Genomic DNA, 18,840 nt, shown 5'->3' on the forward strand with positions numbered 1-18,840 from the left:
AAGTATGTTGCTGGAGGTGGGGTTTGAGAGTTTTAAGATTCCAGCCATTTCCAGTTTGCACTCTGCTTCCTCTTTGTAGTTCCAGATCTAAGTGCCCAGAGGAATTGCAGCTCCATCTGCCATGCCTCTGCCATGCCTCCATCTGCTATCATCCCTCTGGAACCATAAACCCAAATGAAGAACCTTTCCTTCTATAACTTGTCTTGGTTATGGTGTTTGATCAGGGCAATGGAAAAGTAACAAAGGCGAAAGCTAAGGTCAACACACAGCAATTAGGGCGTGGTGTTCGCTGGTGGATGAGTAGCCAGATTGCTCTGAAGATTATGCGTGGCACTCATCTGGTGTGATTAGGCAGTGGGCGGGACAATATCGGTCTGCTAATCAAGCCTTGCCACTTAGACAATGAGTCTAATCAGAAATAGATCTTTACTGTAATCAGTGCTGAAAATGTTCCTTTTAAAATGTGCCTGTCTTTGGAACTAGAGAGGTGGCCCAGCTGTGAGAGCACGCACTGCTCTTTCTGAAGCCCTGAATTCGCTACCCAGTGCCCACACTGAGTGGCTCACAACCTGATGCCACTCCAGCCCCAGAGGATCTGGTGCCTCTGACCTCTGCAGGCATGTGCACACGCACACATACCCCCACATGCCTATGCATAATTAAAAGGGATGGAAATAACTCTTTAAAATGTGTGTCTTTATGCACTAACACATGTAGGGATGGGTTGTTGCGGTACAATAATTGTTATAGGGCTATTTTTGAGAATTGCCATCATTTTGAAATATATGATGTCACAATAATATCTAACATTACCAATAGTTCTGGATATAAAATGTTAGCTTTTTTCAATCTTGACAAAAAAGAGGGATGGATTGCAACAGCATTGTGAACGTTATCTGATGACACCAAATGGGACATTTAAAAATGGTGAAATTTGTTATGTGTACCTTATCAATTTAAAAATGCTACTTTTCATGAAGGAGTTTTGGTTTTGCTCTTTTTAGCTTTTTTTTTCCTGCTGTTTTGCTATTGAAAAGATACTCCAGCCTCTACCAGTTGTGGATTTTTGGAAAGGAAGGTCTGACTCTCTTGCCCATGGCGTGGCCTGTCCTTTCAGCGTGTCTGAGGTGGTTTCAGAGTACATGGGTTGAAATGCAGACCAGCCAGTGCTGTGTCTGTCTGTGCTCTCTCTACTCCACCATGGGCTCCCAGCAGGCTCCATTGAACCGCTCACTTACTCTCGATTTGCGGGGCACTGCGGTCATTGATCTGGGTGACTTTTCGTAGGCGCTTTCCTTGCTGGATATCAGCCAACAACGCACTCCGACCTTTCAGGTCTGTTTTCCTTAAGCTGGGTGCATCTGTACTAACCTGCAAGGGAATTGGGATTTGACGGTCATCAGACACAGCATTTGCAGAGAAACAAAATGCCTCCATCAGCTGCACGTCTCTCCTACAGGAGTACTGCCTTTTCTGCCTCATTCCCAAAGCCAAGCACACCCATACCATTATGTACAGTCTTATGTCATGTCCACACCCTCTCCCTGGAACATTAAATAGACTCTCTTTTAGATGGTCTATACCAGTGCCATCTGGAGCATAGGTTCTGGTGGTCTCAAGGAGCCCCAAGTCAGATCCCCTTCACACACCTGGGCTTCCAGTTTTGCATCCCCAACCTGCTCACAGATTCTAAGTGGGCCACTGTGTTTTGTTTGTTTGGTTTTTTGTTTTTTGTTTTGTTTTTGTTTTTTATGCTGAAGCAGATTCAAGCTCTGTGAGCTGGTTTTGCAGGAGTATGATCTTGTAGCCCAGGGAAGAACTAGGACACTCAAGAGAATGGGTCCCTTAAGGGTGAGAGAATTAGGAAGATAAGGAGTCAAGGCTCACGGTATATTTTTGGGACTATACACTCCCTTTACTGGGTGGGTAAGTGATTGATTGATCGTGTGAATGACTGAATTGGATCCAGTAGTTATAGGACATTGTTTCTAAGTAATGCGTCTGATCTGACAGAGAGAGATTAGTTCCCCAGAGAGAAGCCTGGGCTGTGCAGTGCCAGAGATGAAAGCAAAAGCCCCTGTATTCTGGACTGACCACACGGAGTCCACATTCCCATCAGTGACTCTGGCTTGGGTCAGACACAACAGGCTTTGAAACTCCGAAGTCTGGTTCTTGTTGCCTGAAAACACCCTTGGTGAACCCTTCGGAGATACTCATGGATGATGGTCAGTAACACAGCAGTGGACCAGAGGCCCAGTTCTAAATCATTCAATAAATCCAGTCACAGCACAAATACATTTAGGACACTTGTGCAACAAGGTTATTTCTTAGACAACATGGTTTTGAAATGTTCTGTATAAGCCATTAAAATCAAAGTCATTTAAAACTGAATGTAAAAGCATCAGGCAAGAGGGATAAGGTGGTTCATGTAAACTTGATATTACAATCACAGTTATTCATTATGGCTAGGGATAGGAGGCAAGGAGTGTTCTACAATTCTCTAAATACAAGGAAAACAACAGCAGTGGCGGTCCTATTCAGCGTTGGTCTTGGGAAAGAGCGAGATTTGCAATCTCCGGTTTGAGAAGTACCCACACTGGCAAGCAGACCCCACCCCTTACCACTCCTCGGAGAAGGGTCGCCTCACCCACTTCAGACTTTTATTAATTTGTGTGTATGGGTGTTTTGACTGCACATATGTTTGTGTACCACATGCTTGCCGGGTGCCCTCAGAGGCTAGAAGAGGGGGCTATATCTCTTGGAATTGGAGTTTCAAAGGGTTGTGATCAACCATGTGGGTGCTGGCAATCAAACCAAGGTCCTCTGGAAGATCAGCCAGTGTTCTTAACTGCTAAGCAATCTCCCTCTGGCCCCTTGGTTTCTTTTATTGCCTAAAGACATACCTGCTCTCTGATTTTGCCCTTTACAGATGTTTCAGGGGAGGGCCACGCGGAATGATACTTTGAAATCATGGTTGTAATTTTACTACTTATTTAGCATGTGCCTGGTGATTTTGGCATGGCAGATTGGCAAATGAACACAGTCTCTAGCATACTGGTAAACATTCCTTCTCTCTTGACTCTCTCCTGCTCCTGGGGTGCCCTGGTAATTTCCCACTAGAGGGCTCTCCTGCTCCTGCCATTCATAAGGCGCCTGTCAACCTGCTCTCTGTGAGCCAGGCCAGGGAAGAACAGCTAGCTTCTGCTAAAATAAAGCCGTATATCTTTAGACTTAGTGGGTTTTAGGCAAAAAGACACATTCATTCACATGTTGAAGATCGCATTACACAGACAGTCATTTCTACTCACGATACAATATTTGTCAACTTTCCAACTATAGTGTTTTTTTCTTTTTAAACCCTCAGAATCCTTGTTACCATGGTTACAGGATAATGAAGCAGGAGGAAAGATTCCTAAATATTCACTGGGTGTTTTACTCTGGGCCAATCCTTGCTATTGATAACTTTACTACAGTCATAAGCATGGGAGAGGAAGCAACCCTGGACACTTTCCCCATGGAAAACAAGCTCCCAAATTGTCTGAAACATCCACACTGCCATCATTGCAAAGGCCACTCTTGTTCCTGTCTGTTAACAATGTGATTGGGAGCAAAAATCTGTCAGAGTCCACACAGAGCCTTGGTCCACTCACTTTGCTACTGTAAACTTCAAAGGAAATAATAGTCCAGGAACCTAACAAGAAGTGAAATCACAGAAAAGGTAGACACATGAGTCTGTCTCTTTGGATAAAGAGGCCAAAAGTCCGAGGCAAACTAATAAGAAGATTAGAAATACCAAAATCAAATGACAGCAACACAGAGCCAAGGGGAGGAGCAAGATTGGAGAGCTGGTTGCTCTGATTTGGATAAATTATAAAAGCCTTCCATGTCCCTTTGCTGTTCCAATAAATGAACCAGCAGTGCTTCAGTTGTTATTTGGGGAAGGGGAGTGACAGTCTAGATCAAAACGTTGAAGCATGTGCCCTCCGCTGCACCTCCTTGCTTCCCTTTGCCATTCTGGCCTCTGTGTAACAATGGCTTGTGTGAAAAAGGTTGGCACAAACGGGGCTGGTTCTCTCGCCTCTCATCTATTTTATTTTACTTTATGTGTATGCCTGCAAGTCTGTGCACCAAGCATGTGCCTGGTACCCGAGGAAGCCAGAAGAGGGTGTCAGATCCTCTGGATCTGGAGTTCCAGAAGGCTGTGAATGGTTACGTAGGTGCTGGGAACTGAACCCAGATCCTCTGGAGGGGTAGCCAGTACTCTTAACCACTGAGCCATCCATCTCTTCAGCCATGAAAAAGCTTCTTTTTGCCGTGGAGGGAGGTTACAAAAGGGAACAACAAGAGACTAAGTGCAGAGAATCAGCATCAGTAGAGTTTTCTTCCTAAACGGGACAGCCAGATCACACTTTCCTCCCAAGGCTCAGGGAAGGTCTTCCAGAGTGGAAAAATTGCAAGAGCCAGAGCTCCCAGAGGACTGGCACCAAACTGTCTTCCACTCATGATGGGCAGTTGTACTCGTGAGCTCTCAACAGCTGTGGGTGCCACCTAAGACTTTCAAGACCAATCTGGTCAATAGCGTGGCATGCCTGGGGGGTGGGGCGGGGCTCACAAGGCCCCACTCGAGGTGAGAAGCTACAGGTAGTCAGTGGCTACCAGAGGAAAGAAGTCAGGGTTCTCAGCCATGGGGGTGGATCCCAAGCTATAACGGACAGCTCTCCACTCACTTATATTTGGGTTACACTAATTGAACTCAATAGATCTATCTATCTATCTATCTATCTATCTATCTATCTATCTATCTATCATCTATCTATCATCTGTCTGTCTATCTATTATCATCCATGTATTTATGGAGGGTGGAGGGACATAAAACTGGAAGGAAGATGGAGATGGGACAAACTTGAGGAAAGCTGAAGGTGGGGAATGAGGAATGGATTGAATAAATATAAAATGTATTCATGTATGAAGGAGGGGAAAAAGTCATTGCTTGACCCGATCAAGCCAGCTATTTCTTTCAAAGATTATCTAAAACCAATCATTTTATTTTTTTTCAAGCTAGCATATAAAGTAATAGGTTTAATTATGGCATGTTCATACATGTGTTTTTTTTTTTTTTTTTGGTTTTTCGAGGCAGGGTTTCTCTGTGGCTTTGGAGCCTGTCCTGGAACTAGCTCTTGTAGACCAGGCTGGTCTCGAACTCACAGAGATCCGCCTGCCTCTGCCTCCCAAGTGCTGGGATTAAAGGCGTGCGCCACCACCACCCGGCGTTCATACATGTCTTGTTCATATTCAGCCCCTCTCCTGTTTCTCTTCCCTGCCCTCCTCGTTTTCTCTTTCTAGTTCTCCCACACCCATAGTCTTCTTTCTGCTTTCAGACCACAAGTATTTCATTAACGTCTTCCTTTTATCCTCTTCTCCCTCCCTTCAAGTCTCTACCTTCTTCTGATGAAGTCTTCTGTAGTTTTACGGCCCATCCTCACATACACAGGAAAATTTAAATCTAGGTTCTGCATTTGAAACACACACACATGCGGTGTTTGTGTTTCTGAGTCTGTCCCCACCCCCACCCCCTGCCCTTTAACCCAAGGATTCCAATTCCATTCACTTTCCTGCAGATGTCAGATTTTAAACTTTTCCCTTATGGCTGTTAAACTGAAGAGGAGTGAACAGGTCCCCAGGTACATGGGCCAGCACGTTACCCCAGCCCTCGGCTACCCCAGCATCCGCAGCATCTGCATACTTACAGGCAGGACAGGACTCAGCAGCCTCAGCAGTTCATTGCCAAGGCTGGATGGCTAGGACAGCTAGAATAGCACTGCCTTGTACCCGCTGCCATGCTTTTTGTGTAGAAGAACACAGGGAACTTTGCATCCAGGAGAGAGACTGAAATATCCTTGGGGGGGGGGGACGACAAACCACTCTCCCGCACCAGGTCTGACACAGCGTTCTCTGCACGCCAAATGGTATATAAGTCATGCTGTTCAAGAACGAGGCGTTTTGCCATCACACAGTTTCATGTTTCATTTTTGGAATTCCAAATTGCATTTCAAATTCATGAGCAGAATCAATGGACTGTCTAAGCTGCATGTACACCTGCTATCCACACCAAGAACACACGAGCACAGTGTACTTGCATGCTTCTCACTTGGAGATACAGGATGAGCCTCCCGTTGATGCTGCAGGATACAGGTGAGACCCAGCCTGTTTCTTACCACGTAAAAGGCTATCTCATTCAGTGGTACATCTGCTGACTAGACCTAGACAGCGTTTCTTTCCCTGCCCCATTCCAGGCTGCCCCTCCTTCACAGGCTACTGCTTTGTCCCCTGTTGGCTGTGTCTTAAAGCAAGCGCTCACGCTTGCTGCCCTGCCCTCCTCCACAGAGCAGCCAGAGTGACCTTTACCAGGGGCATGCAGTTGGCCATGCTGCTCTCCTCCACACAATTCTTTTCTGTCTCCCCACTGCTCTTGGGAATCCAGCTCAAACCCACTGCAGCCCAAGGCCCTTAGGGACCAGCCCAAATGTTCCATTTCACCAAGGAGCTCACCTCCAGACCCTGACTTGAACTGTCTCTTTGATCTTTTTAGACTTGGCTCTTGGCACTCTTCCAAGGAGCCTGGGGATCCCGGAGGGCAGAAGCAGAGCTCTGTGTTCCTACCCTCAGCAGAGCACCTGCCACTCAGATCATGTCACCTCACACATGACCTGCAGCGGCGTTCCATCTCACACGGAATAAAACATTCATGTCCCTGCCTGGGCTCCCATGTTTACCCAGCAGCAGCAGCACCACCACCACCACCATTCCCGGATGAGGTCATGAAACACATTAGTTTACACATTACATTAGTAACTGAGAGATTTTCTATTTACCCTCAAGTCCCATGAACTATTTATAAGTTCATTCATCAGTGAAAATAGCCATATATTTTTTGTCTGAAATCTAGTCTCTTTTATGTGTCTCATGCCCTTCTGAACCTGTGGCTCTGGAATATTTGGACTGCTGGCCCTATCTGCACATGCCTTGAATTTTCCTCTCTCCACAGTTAGTTACTGCTACTCTTTCTATCCCCAACATGTATCTTACTAGTTTTCAAATATTTCCTACTGAAGGGACTTAGAATTCATTTTGGAATTAAAATTCTCGAAAATTCTCATTAGTAAGTTCAGAAACTATGTTCTTCCTTTCCTTCGACCAGAGAATACAGGGTTTTGTTTGTTTGTTTGTTTGTTTGTTTGTTCGTTTTGCCTGTTTAGCTATAGGCATTTTTCTACCTATCTCTGTATAACCCAGAGCCTTGAGCCTGACTCCACAGACCCGGCCTTTCTGTTTTTAGAAAACACGCAGGTGTGGGAGAAAACCGAAGGCCTTTGAGGTCATCTCAAAACCCTGGCTCCCCAGTGTCTTCTCACTTATACCCTCTGTTGGTTTGACTAAGAACGGCCCCTGTAGGCACCTATATCTGAATGTTTAGTCCCCAGGAAGTGACACTACTTGAAAGAATTAGAAGGATTAAGAGGTGTGGCCTTGTTGGAGGAAGTGTGTCAGCTGGGGGTGGGTTTTGAGGTGTCAAAAGCCCATACCAGGCCCTGGCTCTCTCTGCCTCTCTGCCTACAGATCAGGATGTGGCTCCCAGCTACTGCTCCATTGCCTGCATGCCACCATGCTCCCCACCATGATGACAATGGGTGAAACCTCTACAACTATAAGCTAGCCCCAATTAAATGCTTCCTTTTATAAGAGTTGCCTTGGTCATGGTGTGTCTTCACAGCAATAGCACAGTGACTAAGACATATTTCTAGAATGTTCTCTCTGCCCCAGAAGTGCAAGTTCAATTTGAAATCACTCTCTTTTTCAATGATGCCAATATTCCTGGGATTTAAAAATAAAATTTAAGTTATAGGAAAATTTGATTTAAAAACTTATGTTGGATCTGAATGAAAAACTTAATGAGAATTAAGAGAACCAAATTTCCCTAGGCTAAGAGTTGAAAGTAAGGCAGGAGTAGCTAATAAACAATCCAGGCTTTGAGCACCACCTCGAAAGTGGGCAAGGTTTCTCAGTTTTCTTTAAGACAAAAAGTATGTCAATGCAAAACCAGTTCTCACCTCAAAGAGAATAGGAATTTATTCTGGAGCCAAAAATAGTAGCCATAACTCTAGAACACAGACCAGGTCACCCCAAATGTCACATCCCAATATGGCAACAGTTCCATGATGTTCTTATAACAGCAGAACAAAGAAAACCCTAAGTCAGGCATCTTTCAAAGATACGGATGGGGACATCAGTGGGTAACGGCTGAGCGGGGAGTCTCAGCTGCAGGCTTCCGATATTGTCTGATGGCAGTCTGCACCTTTGAGGGGGTGGAAACTAGGGATCTGCTTGTCCACCCCCTCAAAGACTCTTGCCTGATAGCCACAAGGAGGCTACGTCAAACAGAAAGGTGTAGAACAAATGGCCTTAAGGGGAGTAGTGATGGCTGTACCACTCACTGCAGCTCTGCACAATGACAGGCATCTCTCACATATCCCTCCCTGCCGTCAGCCTGGCAGAATGCATAGGTGTGGCTTTATTCTCTTGGGAACGGCACATCACACATATTGCCAAGGAGAAGCACGCTCCCTCCCAGCTGATTTGCAAACCCTCTGGTCCTCAAGTGCTCACCATTCCAGCATCTCTCCTCCAGGCAGGGGTGTTTCGCACTCATCCTAACTGAAGCTCAAGACTCTCCGCATCCTTTCTCTTTCATGTGAAACATCCAAGCTTCTACAGAGACCTGGTTCCCTCTCTCTGTTCATGTGGTCCAGGCATCATCGCAAGGGTTCTGTGTGTCTCATTTCAGGGGCCTTTGAGGAACTTGTCATGGTAACATAGTGTGTGACTGTGAGTACAAAGTCCAGTTTATGGACAAGGCCCAGACACGAAACGGGTTTTACTTTCTAGAAGTATAGAACTGAGAGGTAAGCCAGGGAAGCCTGGTTCTCTTAATGCCATGCTGCTTAGCCCTTTTATAATGACATCACCCAAGAAATGCAAGGCAGACCTAAGACTGGGACAATTGCCCTCTGGCCTGGGACCAGGGGATGTTGCTTCACAAGCAATGTGAGAACAGGAGCAGGGAGGAGTCAGCAGGTGTGAGGCATCAGAAGGAAAGGGGAAGGACTGGGAAAGGCAGGGAAAGCTTCAGAGACCCTTGGGCCATAGGAACTAAGTGCTAGGGTCTGGCCAGTGCCAGAAATGACAGTCAATACTGAGTTACTGGCACCGAGAACTGCCTAATGAGTGTGTCAGATGCTTCAGGCGGGAGGGGTGTGAGCAGCCCGGAGGGGTGTGCGCATTGGATGGAAAGTGCAGGGAGTAACCCTACGCTGTGCCGTGCCTCACTGGCTGAGGGCTGATACTCTGTGCTGAAAGTTACCTGCACCCGACACTCCCTTGTCAGGTAACCCACAGTTCTCAAGTGCCAGCCTTGCAGGTCTGCCTCTTTCCAGTTCTCTCTCGCCTCCTTGCTGGTTGCAGGCAAGCTGCAGTGTTTATATGGCGTCTAGCCTGGGAAATGATAGGGTTTATGAATATCACTTACAGGAAAAGAGTCAGAAGTGGGAAGAAAAATAACCAAGGGGGTGGGATGACAAAATTCCCAAGAAGTTCAAGACGTATCATGATACTGTAGATAGATTTAGACCCCACCTAACCCCAATCACGTTTTCTTTGCCTGTCCACCCCAAAAAAGCTACTAGGGATGGGCATGGACTGGATCCTTGGAGAACGATGACTCCCAGATTTGCCCAAAGAGAGACCATATGCTTCTCCTCCATCCCAGAACCTTCCCCAGGCCCCTTTAGAGATCATATATCTCCATAACTTGGCTGACACCATTGCTTGGCTCTCACTCAGGTTCTGGGGCCCTGCCAATGAAGCATAGAGGCCATCTTTCCTGACTTGGCACCCAAAACATCCTCTCTTGGTTTGAATTAATCATCGACCTTCCCTCTTCCTACAACCTTCTCCTACATTTGTGTCCTTTTGTTTTGCTTTGTAACCCACTGGGTTACAGTCCCACCATCTCAAGTGGGATCCAGATCTACTGTGTATTAGTGCTATAACCTTGGCAACTTATCTAATGCCTTCAAGTCTCCATTTTCTTACCTGCAAACAGGGAAGAGAATAATAACAACAACCACATGTACTGTGGTGAGGATTTAACGAATCCGTGCAATGATTTTGCGCATGGCACTTGGTAATTATTCAATAGATGTTGGCTATTAATATCAGCACCTTCTAATAGCTTCCAACAGACTCCCACCTTTTCCTGTTTTAAAGCTTGTGATTCCCATTCCGAAAGAGAAGGTCCCGGATGACAGCTGCGCTAGTTTCCGGAATAGCTAGTTCAAACCAGAGGGGAATGGGGTCTGTCCTGGGCAGGGGAGCATGGAAAAGGCTGGATGATTGCCAGCGCCAAAGAAAGAGTATGTCTGCCCTCTTCTCTGCCTCTGAAAACAAAAAATAAAGAAGACCCTCACACTCCAGGAAAAGGGAGAAACTGTCTTCTGAGATAGGCACTAACTTTGAGTCACTTGATAGAGAAAGGAAGGAGGTACAGGATGAATATAGGTGAAGCAGATGCTGGCCTCAAAGTGGGACAAATGCAATCATACAAGCCCAAGTGGCTTCATAAGAATCCCGTTTATACCTCATAATCCTGAAAATAATGTTTTTCATGGATTTTTGAACTCTCAGAGACCGTTTTAGAGTCAAAGCAGGAAACACTCAAATATGACCACACGACAGAAGGCAGATATTTTTAAATCCTTAACACTGAAGAAGTTGATAGAGGCCAGCACGTGTGAGTGTGTGTGTCTGTATACGTTGCCAGTCAGTCAGACCCATCATATTAACAGTGTAAAGATGAAGAAAAAAATCATAAGTCACATCAATTGATTATGAAAAGGTATCAAAACTCAACAAAATTCAACATCTTTTCATGATAAGAGCTCTCTGCAAACAGAACAGAAGGGGGAGTTCATTCCCAGGGGCTAACAACAGACTCTGGTGAGGTAGCTTCCTGCTGCTAGGCACAAAGCAAGACTCTTCCCTCTCATCTCTTTAATATCGCAAAGGTAATCCTAGTGCTCACAGTCAGCTGGGAGAGAGCAATGAGCGACAGGGCTGTAGGAAAGAGAGAGATAAAGCTACCCATTCAACAGGCTGCACAACTGTCTCTGCAGAAAACAGAGCTAGGAGGTGAGTTGGCAAGGTCATAGCTTACCGGGCCAGTACACTGAAACAGAGCATGACTTTGTAAACCGGGTCCAAACAACTGGAAATCAAATATTCAAAAACACTTCAAAATATTTCTAAGTATAAAAGGAATGCGTATAACTATGCACAGGGTATGGGCTCTAAAAGCCATAGAATTCTGATGAAAGGAAGAAGAACTAAACCGATAAAGACATGCACCGTGTCCACTGGAGGACACGATGCAGTAAAGAGAACAGGTCGATGTATAGATTCAGTGCAATTCCAGTCAAAGCCCAGTAAGATTTAAAAATAGACATTGGCATGGTGGGTCTTAAATGTATAGAAAGAAGCAAAGGAACAGGAGCAATGGAAACAACTGGAAACTGCCTGAACACCCTTCCGCAGGGGCTGGATTAACAGAAGGTAGGACAATACCCAGCAACTGGGTAAGAAGGGTGTGACTAGCAAGGGGTAATACTGCAAGCCAACCATGAAACCGCTGTTTGAATAAGAGATGTGTCAGAGCAACGTGTGACTAACACAGTACCGTGCTTACATGGCAGAATACCACAAAAAAAAGCGAGGAGCGGAGCAGCAAAAGCCTCATGTTAGGAAGAAGACGGAAGGGAGGGGTGAGAGGAGGGGCTAAGAGGTCGAGAGTCTCATAGCAGCTGGTCAATAGATGATCAATAGATTGTGCTTCAAAATAATAAAAGCAACAGAGCTGGTGACATGGCTCAGAAGGTAAAGACACTTTCAGAGCCAACATCTTACTCACAACCCAAAGCCAGTGTTTGGATGCTGTACCCATCTTGACCTGCATCTGTTCCCTCAAGTATGTCCCTTGAGATAGAATTGATGTCTGAAGCCACCTTTCCACTACTTAGTACATGTTAAACTTCAAAAATTCATTCAAACCAAATTTGTTCTTCAATGTGATAAATACAGTGTGAATAAAAAATGAAAATATTCTCCATGATAATGGCAGAAGAGGCCTGTGGGTACCCCAGAGGCATGCCTCACACAACAGGCTCTCATTCATGCTGCTCCTTGAACATTACTTTAACAAAACAGGGTCTCTGCTAACTCTCCTGAAAATACAGTCACATCAGTTTAGCTGGATGCCAGCACTTTAAGAGGACAGGCGTGGACGGTCACAACAGCTGCAGTGGCTCCAAACAGAACGAGGGTCCCACTGCTCCTCATGAGGTCATCATTGCCAACCATGATAAGGACTTTGTCTGCTTAAATGAACGCATTTGGTCTGAGGATGTGAACTGCCAGGATTAGAGAGGAATTATTTTTAGTTTGTTCCTCTCAACTGTATTTCTGTCTTGCACCTCCTAAAATTAGGTCTGCTGACTGGGGCTCTCTGTGATTGGCGTGGCGTGGGCTGATGCAACCTTCACTGCCGTAACCCCGGGACTACTGCTGTGCTGTCCTTTCTTCAGGCAGATGGATCCCTGCCTCTTTGTGAGCCCAGTGAGTTTCACCAGGAAGGAATCCTGCTTTGGAGGATGAAAAGACCACGAGGCATCCTGCTGTCCTAGATGCTTTTAAGGACGAGAACATTAACTCAGTCAAGTAGCTGCTGCCCTTGGCCTGCCAGCTACTCCTCTGACCTGTAGCATAGTTAATTTCATTTCAATAACTACACTGTACTGGTAGCAAATAAGACCATGTTGTAATATGAATGTAAGGTATTCTCTGCAGAACACCATCACATAAACATCTTTAAGAATCATAATCTTTGGTAATTTTTAAAATTTTTAAAAAATATTTATTATTTATTTATTTAATTTATTTATTTATTAATTATGTATACATTATTCTGTCTGCAGGCCAGAAGAGGGCAGCAGACCTCATTTACAGATGGTTGTGAGCCACCATGTGGTTGCCGGGAATTGAACTCAGGACCTTTGGAAGAGCAGGCAATGCTCTTAACCACTGAGCCATGTCTCCAGCCCCCCTTTGGTAATTTTTCTCTTCATTCTGAGTAATAACACCATCAAAAGGGTGGCTTGAAAAATGAAGAATCTTTAAGCATTTGGTGAAAAATCTGTTTTTTTTTATTGTGGAGGATATGTCTTTGGAGGGCAGGATGTATGTGGGAACATTACTTTCTGTTCAGTTTTGCTAAGAACTAAACTCCTATTAGAGTAGAGGCTATCAGAAATGAAATCACGCGCACAGTATAATGACTTCTGGTCCCTGGGAGGCAGAGCCAAGGAATCTCTGAATGTTTGAAACCTGCCTGCTCTGCCTAAATAGCTCCAGACCAGATAGGGCTATATAGTGAGTGAGACCTTGTCTCAAAGAACCAAGACAAAACAACACAAACAAACAAGCAAAACAAATAAAAACCAAACCAACAACAACTTTGCGCCCTCAAAACAAACAACCAAACCAAACCTATAAGAGTCAAGTATAAAAGGGGTTTAAGAGCTTGGCAGTGATAGACGCCAGGCGGTGGTGGAACACACTTTTGATCCCAGCACTCGGGAGTTCAAGGCCAGCCTGGTTCTTTATTTATTTCATTTTATTTTATTTTATTATATGTGTCTGAGTGTTTTGCTTGCTTGTGTGTATGCGACATGAATGTGCCTGGTGCCTGAGAAAGGCAGAAGCAGTATCGATCCCCTGGAACTGGAGTTAGAGATGGTTGTGAGCCACTGTGTGGGTGTGGGAAACCAAACCTGATCAATTCCGACCAGTGGTCTCAAGTAACATAATCCACAATAGGAAAAATAATGTAAAAACTTAAATAAAGGAGAGACATTATTACCTTCCCCAGAACATACAGATGACGAGATGAATCCTGGGTTTATGGCGGAGAAAAGAAACAAGTCTGTAAAGGAGATATTTTGTAGACAGATAAACATACATATTCAGAAAACATAAACATGGCCCAAGACTGCCAGATAAAAAAGTACAGTCTTTAAGCTCCATGAGTATTTTATATGTAAGTATGGCCACATTTGCTCCATACTTGTTCTAAAGCAATTACTTGTTCGCTGAATTTTTTTATCTTATTTCTTTTTTTTCAGATAGTGTCTCACTATGTAGCCTCGCCTAGCAGGGAACTCCCAGAGTTCCACCTGCCTCTGATTCCTGAATACTAGGCTGATAGGTGTGTGCCACCACACCTGACTACTGTTTTGTTGGTTTCCGTCTGAATTGAAGCGTGTGTTTTATATTTTTATTTTCTAACTCTGGCAGCATAAAGGAAGCAGCACAAGAAGTCCAGGTGAAGCGAGGAAAGGAGAAGGCAAGAATTGAAACCGAAGGAGGAGTCAGATCACTTGTAAAAAATAAAATAACAATAAAATAAAGCAGGTCCACATCTGGTTTGCATGCCTTGTGTGGTCCATGTGTTCTTTGCTCAGCCCAGTTCTACCCGGGGACCCAGCCTGTGGTGCAGGTGGGTCTGTCTAGGGCTCCAGGCACACCAGCCTGCCAGCAAGTGTCTTCAGGAACCAGGAGATCTGGAAGAGGAAGTCGGCGGCTCCTGCACGGCAGATGAGCCGGGCAAAGCGCTCTGCACCTGCCCAGAGGTAATCTATAATGGATGCTAAAAAGATGCAGGGCTGCCAGGAATTGATCGGACTCTCCACATAAGCTTCCAGAAATAGCAGGAATCCGCCCATCGATTCTGAAATACATTACTGCTGAAGCACCTTCAGCATCTGTGCCCTTTGAAGTAGAGGCCTAAGCTCTTGGAGTCAACTGCTCCTTGGATACAGAGAGCCTGTGTGCTTTTCTAAGTAGCCAGCAAAGGAAGGTAGCGAAGTTGTGCACACACTCGGGAATGCGGGCACGTGGCAAGGATGAGAGCCAAGACACAGGTTCTGTCTGGGGACGGCTCAATCTGTTTCCAGAAATACAGATGTCTCAGTAGGCTTTTCCTACTGAGTGTGGTGGGGACAGCTGTGGGTGCAGAAGTCAGGCTCTCCTGAACTGACCAAATAGGAATGCCTACGCTTCAGGGATCATTGGAATGCCGCTGCTCATCTTCAGGGTGAGTTGGTATGCCCGGGATTCCCAAACACGGCTTATTAGCTGGGCTGGCCTAAGTCGAAATTTATTTCTCACCGTCTCGAGGTCAGGAGTCCAAGATGAAGGATGAACCAGTTAGCAAATTCAGGGGCCTCTTTCCCAAGCTTAGGGATGGCCCTCACTAGGACACCCAGGCCTCACGAGGGTCCTCCTTGGGCTTCATTAGGATCCTCACAGAATAGATCCTCCCTGGGCTCAGTAGGGTATCCCCAGGTCTCACTATGGTTCCCCAGACCTCACTAGGGTCTTCACAGTCCTCACAAGGGTCCCCTCAAGGTCTCACTAGCGTCCTCCTGGGCCTTATGAGGGTTCTCCTGGGTCTTACTAGGGTACCCCTCATGTCTCACTAGGGTCTCCCTGGGCCTCACCAGGGTTCCACCCAGATCTCACTAGGGTCCCTCTGGGCCTCACTAGGGTCCCCTCAAGGTCTCACTAGGGTCCCCCTGGATCTCACTAGAGTCCCCTTAAGGTCTCACTAGGGTCCCCCAAGGTCTGACTAGGGTCCCCCTGGATCTCACTAGAATTCCCCTTAAGGTCTCACTCGGGTCCCCTGGATCTTATTAGAGTTCCCTTAAGGTCTCACTAGGGTCTCCCTGGGCCTCACCAGCATCTTTCATTCTATGCAGGTTTGCAAATGACTTCCCTTTTCTTACTGAGGCCTTAACAGATTAGAGCCTGCCCCCAATGGCCCTGTATCCCAATGCAGTCAGTTAAGAGGTGCTGGGGCTTCAATGTATGACTTTAGCAGTGTGGTGGGGCACAGTTTCAGCACATAAAATACATACTTGAGATACGGGGCTGAGGCTGAGGCTACTGGGTGCCACTAACATTTGCCGAAAGGAACCTGACAGTTGTAAAATGAGAGACCTGGCTTGGGTCACACCACAGTGACTGTCACCCCTCACCTGTGACACAGGACCTTCAGCTTGTCATGACTTTTAAAGAGCATGTCAAGGTCAAACAGATGTTAAAACCAGCCTACCTCTTGCCAAAGGGTGTCATGCATAAATACAATCTGATTACTGGTGGTCACTGCGAGATGTCAACCGTGCACATATCGGAAGGGCACACACCATACTTAGCTTCCAGTTTCCTCTCATTTGGGATTAAAGAACGGAGTCACAGTTGGAAATCCTTCCCATGGGGGCCTTAGAACAGGATTCTGTAACTACGCAGGACATTCTGAGAGGCGTGCACCTTGGGTACAAGCTTTAAATGTTTTTTTATGACAGCGCCTCTAACATCAGGTCCGAAGACTACACATCCCATTGACTCAGTGATGCTGCCACTGCACAGGGCAAGGGATGTACGGGTCTTCTTCCTCACAGAGTAATACCACGGGGGCAGGGGAGGTCAGGCCATCAACAAATCAGCCCCAGAGTAATGTTTAAATAGGTGAGATTATTATCTATTACCCATGATGCTATGATGCAATGTGAGCTTGTTTTACAGCACGCTATATTAATATCAAAGCTAGGACACTAGTACAAAAAAAGAAAGCATATACACCCAGCATGGCCAGTGACTTTTGTGGCATTTACACCCAGCATGGCCAGTGACTTCTGTGACTCCCTGCAAAGTGCTTTTATGTGTATTTATGCATTTCATCCTCATGTCAGCCATAATGAAACAGAAAGCATTCAGAGGACAGAACTGAAGTTCAGAAAACAAAAAGGAATTTAGCCAACCAAGGCCGTACAACCTCCAGAATAGGAGCATAATGGCTTGGTTGAGAATGTCGATGCTTATTAGCCATGATGCTATGAGGAAATGTTTAAACAAAGAGAATGCCAGCCACGGGAAGGCCCCATGTGACAGGCATTACTACAGGAGGCCACCATGGCAAGCCCTGTACCCCATTCTCCCAGCATTGTCTGTCCAGGTTTAGGAGATGCTCAAGTCACCTCAGCCACAAGGGCTGCCTGGAAATGAGGTGTCGGGGACAGAATGCAGAGAGTAAAATCCAAAAATGGTCAGCTAGTACTCACCCTTGCTATCTACCTCGTCCATAAGCATTATTGTGTCAGATGCTATGGGTCCCTAAGTATGGCTGCTTAGCCTAATCCCAAAGCTGGTTTCAAAAAAAAATGTCTTACTGGGTGGTTTCTAGAGTCCACTGGAACACCTAGGAAGGAAGACAGACAGGTAAAATTGCCAGGGAAGAGCAAGACTTGGTGACACAACTCGAGGTGGCTCTGTGCAACGCAAGCAGGCTCTGTACAGCTACACATGAGTCCCCAGAAGGTATAAAAAATACCTTCGGCAGACTCTAAGTTATTTACAGTGACCTACGTCTCTCACCTTTTTTCTAGCATGGGTGCCAAGAGAGAGAGGATGGGACTCTGTCCAACTGTAAGGTATTAAAAACTCCCTATTTTGAGTGACAATACGAAGGTGCCATTGTAATTGCCCAGGAAAAGTACCCATTGCCACAGAGACTTTGAACACACCCCATTCACACTCCCAGTCAGAAACCTAGCATGATGTTGTGTCTCTGTCAGAGCCTGGAACAGGTCATCTGTGTCTGTCAGCAGAGAGAAGCAGTCCTCTGGAGAAATACTCCGACTCTCCAAGGAAAGGGGAGAAGGCAACAAGGAAGTAACATGCCACAGAACAGCGTATCCTAACATAAATGCCTTTTTTGTTGTTCTGTTTGTCTTTTTTATTAATTGATATTTATTGAGCTCTAAATTTTTCTCTGCTCCCCTCCCTGCCTCTCCGCTGCCCCCTTCAACCCTCCTGCAAGGTCCCCATGCTCCTAATTTATTCAGGAGATCTTGTCTTTCTAACTTCCCATGTAGATTAGATTTATGTATGTCTCTCTTACTGTCCTCATTGTTGTCTAGGTTCTCTGTCCTCATGTCCTTATGCCAATACGAGGCTGTTTTCAGTACTGTAACTCTGTTGTAGAGTTTGAAGTCAGGGATTGTGATGCCTCCAGAAGTTCTTTTATTAGACAGGATTGTTTTGGCTATCCTGGGTTTTTTGCTTTTCCATATGAAGTTGAGTACCGTTCTTTCGAGGTCTTTGAAGAATTTTGCTGGGATTTTGATGGGCATTGTGTTGAATAGAAATGCCTTTTAAAAAGTTATTTCTGACATAGAATGAGATCACATGTGATTCTGGATGAGTTTTAGAGTTTTTACAGAGAATCTCACTGTTTCATATGAGCCCTGGGAAGGATATGGTGTGGTCATGTCCCTATCATCCAGACTTCTCCCATTTTATATCAAAATCCACCCTTTGACAGACACACTTAAGGTCAGGGAATGTAGCTCAGCTGCTAGAGTACTTGCTTAGCATGCACAAATCCCTAGATTGAATTCTCAGAACTGCAAACATTTAGAAGTTCAAGGCCATCCTTTGCTATGTAGTGAGTTCAAAACCAACCTGGGACCTTGAAGACATGAGACCTTGTCTCCAAAAACAAAACACTTTAAGCTTTAGAGTAACCATTTCTTCAGACATTACTTAGCAAAGGGAGGGAAGAAGGGAGGGAGAAAAAGAGAGAGGGGGAGGGAGGGAATAAGGGAAAGAGAGACC

The 18,840-nt window shown here is 45.5% G+C and overlaps 1 protein-coding gene across 5 annotated transcripts in view; it reads right to left on the bottom strand.

The window, feature by feature from the left end:
* Wipf3 (WAS/WASL interacting protein family member 3) overlaps nt 1-18,840 on the bottom strand; it is a 78,020-nt gene that overhangs the window by 20,685 nt on the left and 38,495 nt on the right. For all 5 annotated transcript variants that reach the window (XM_038320370.1, XM_038320366.1, XM_038320367.1 and 2 more), the window contains one exon: nt 1,239-1,371. In XM_038320370.1, the coding sequence (XP_038176298.1) occupies nt 1,239-1,371 (133 nt within the window). The remainder of the gene's footprint in view (nt 1-1,238; nt 1,372-18,840) is intronic.

The sequence above is a fragment of the Arvicola amphibius genome, chromosome 2 (assembly GCF_903992535.2).
Source record: "Arvicola amphibius chromosome 2, mArvAmp1.2, whole genome shotgun sequence".
NCBI classification, from domain to species: domain Eukaryota; kingdom Metazoa; phylum Chordata; class Mammalia; order Rodentia; family Cricetidae; genus Arvicola; species Arvicola amphibius.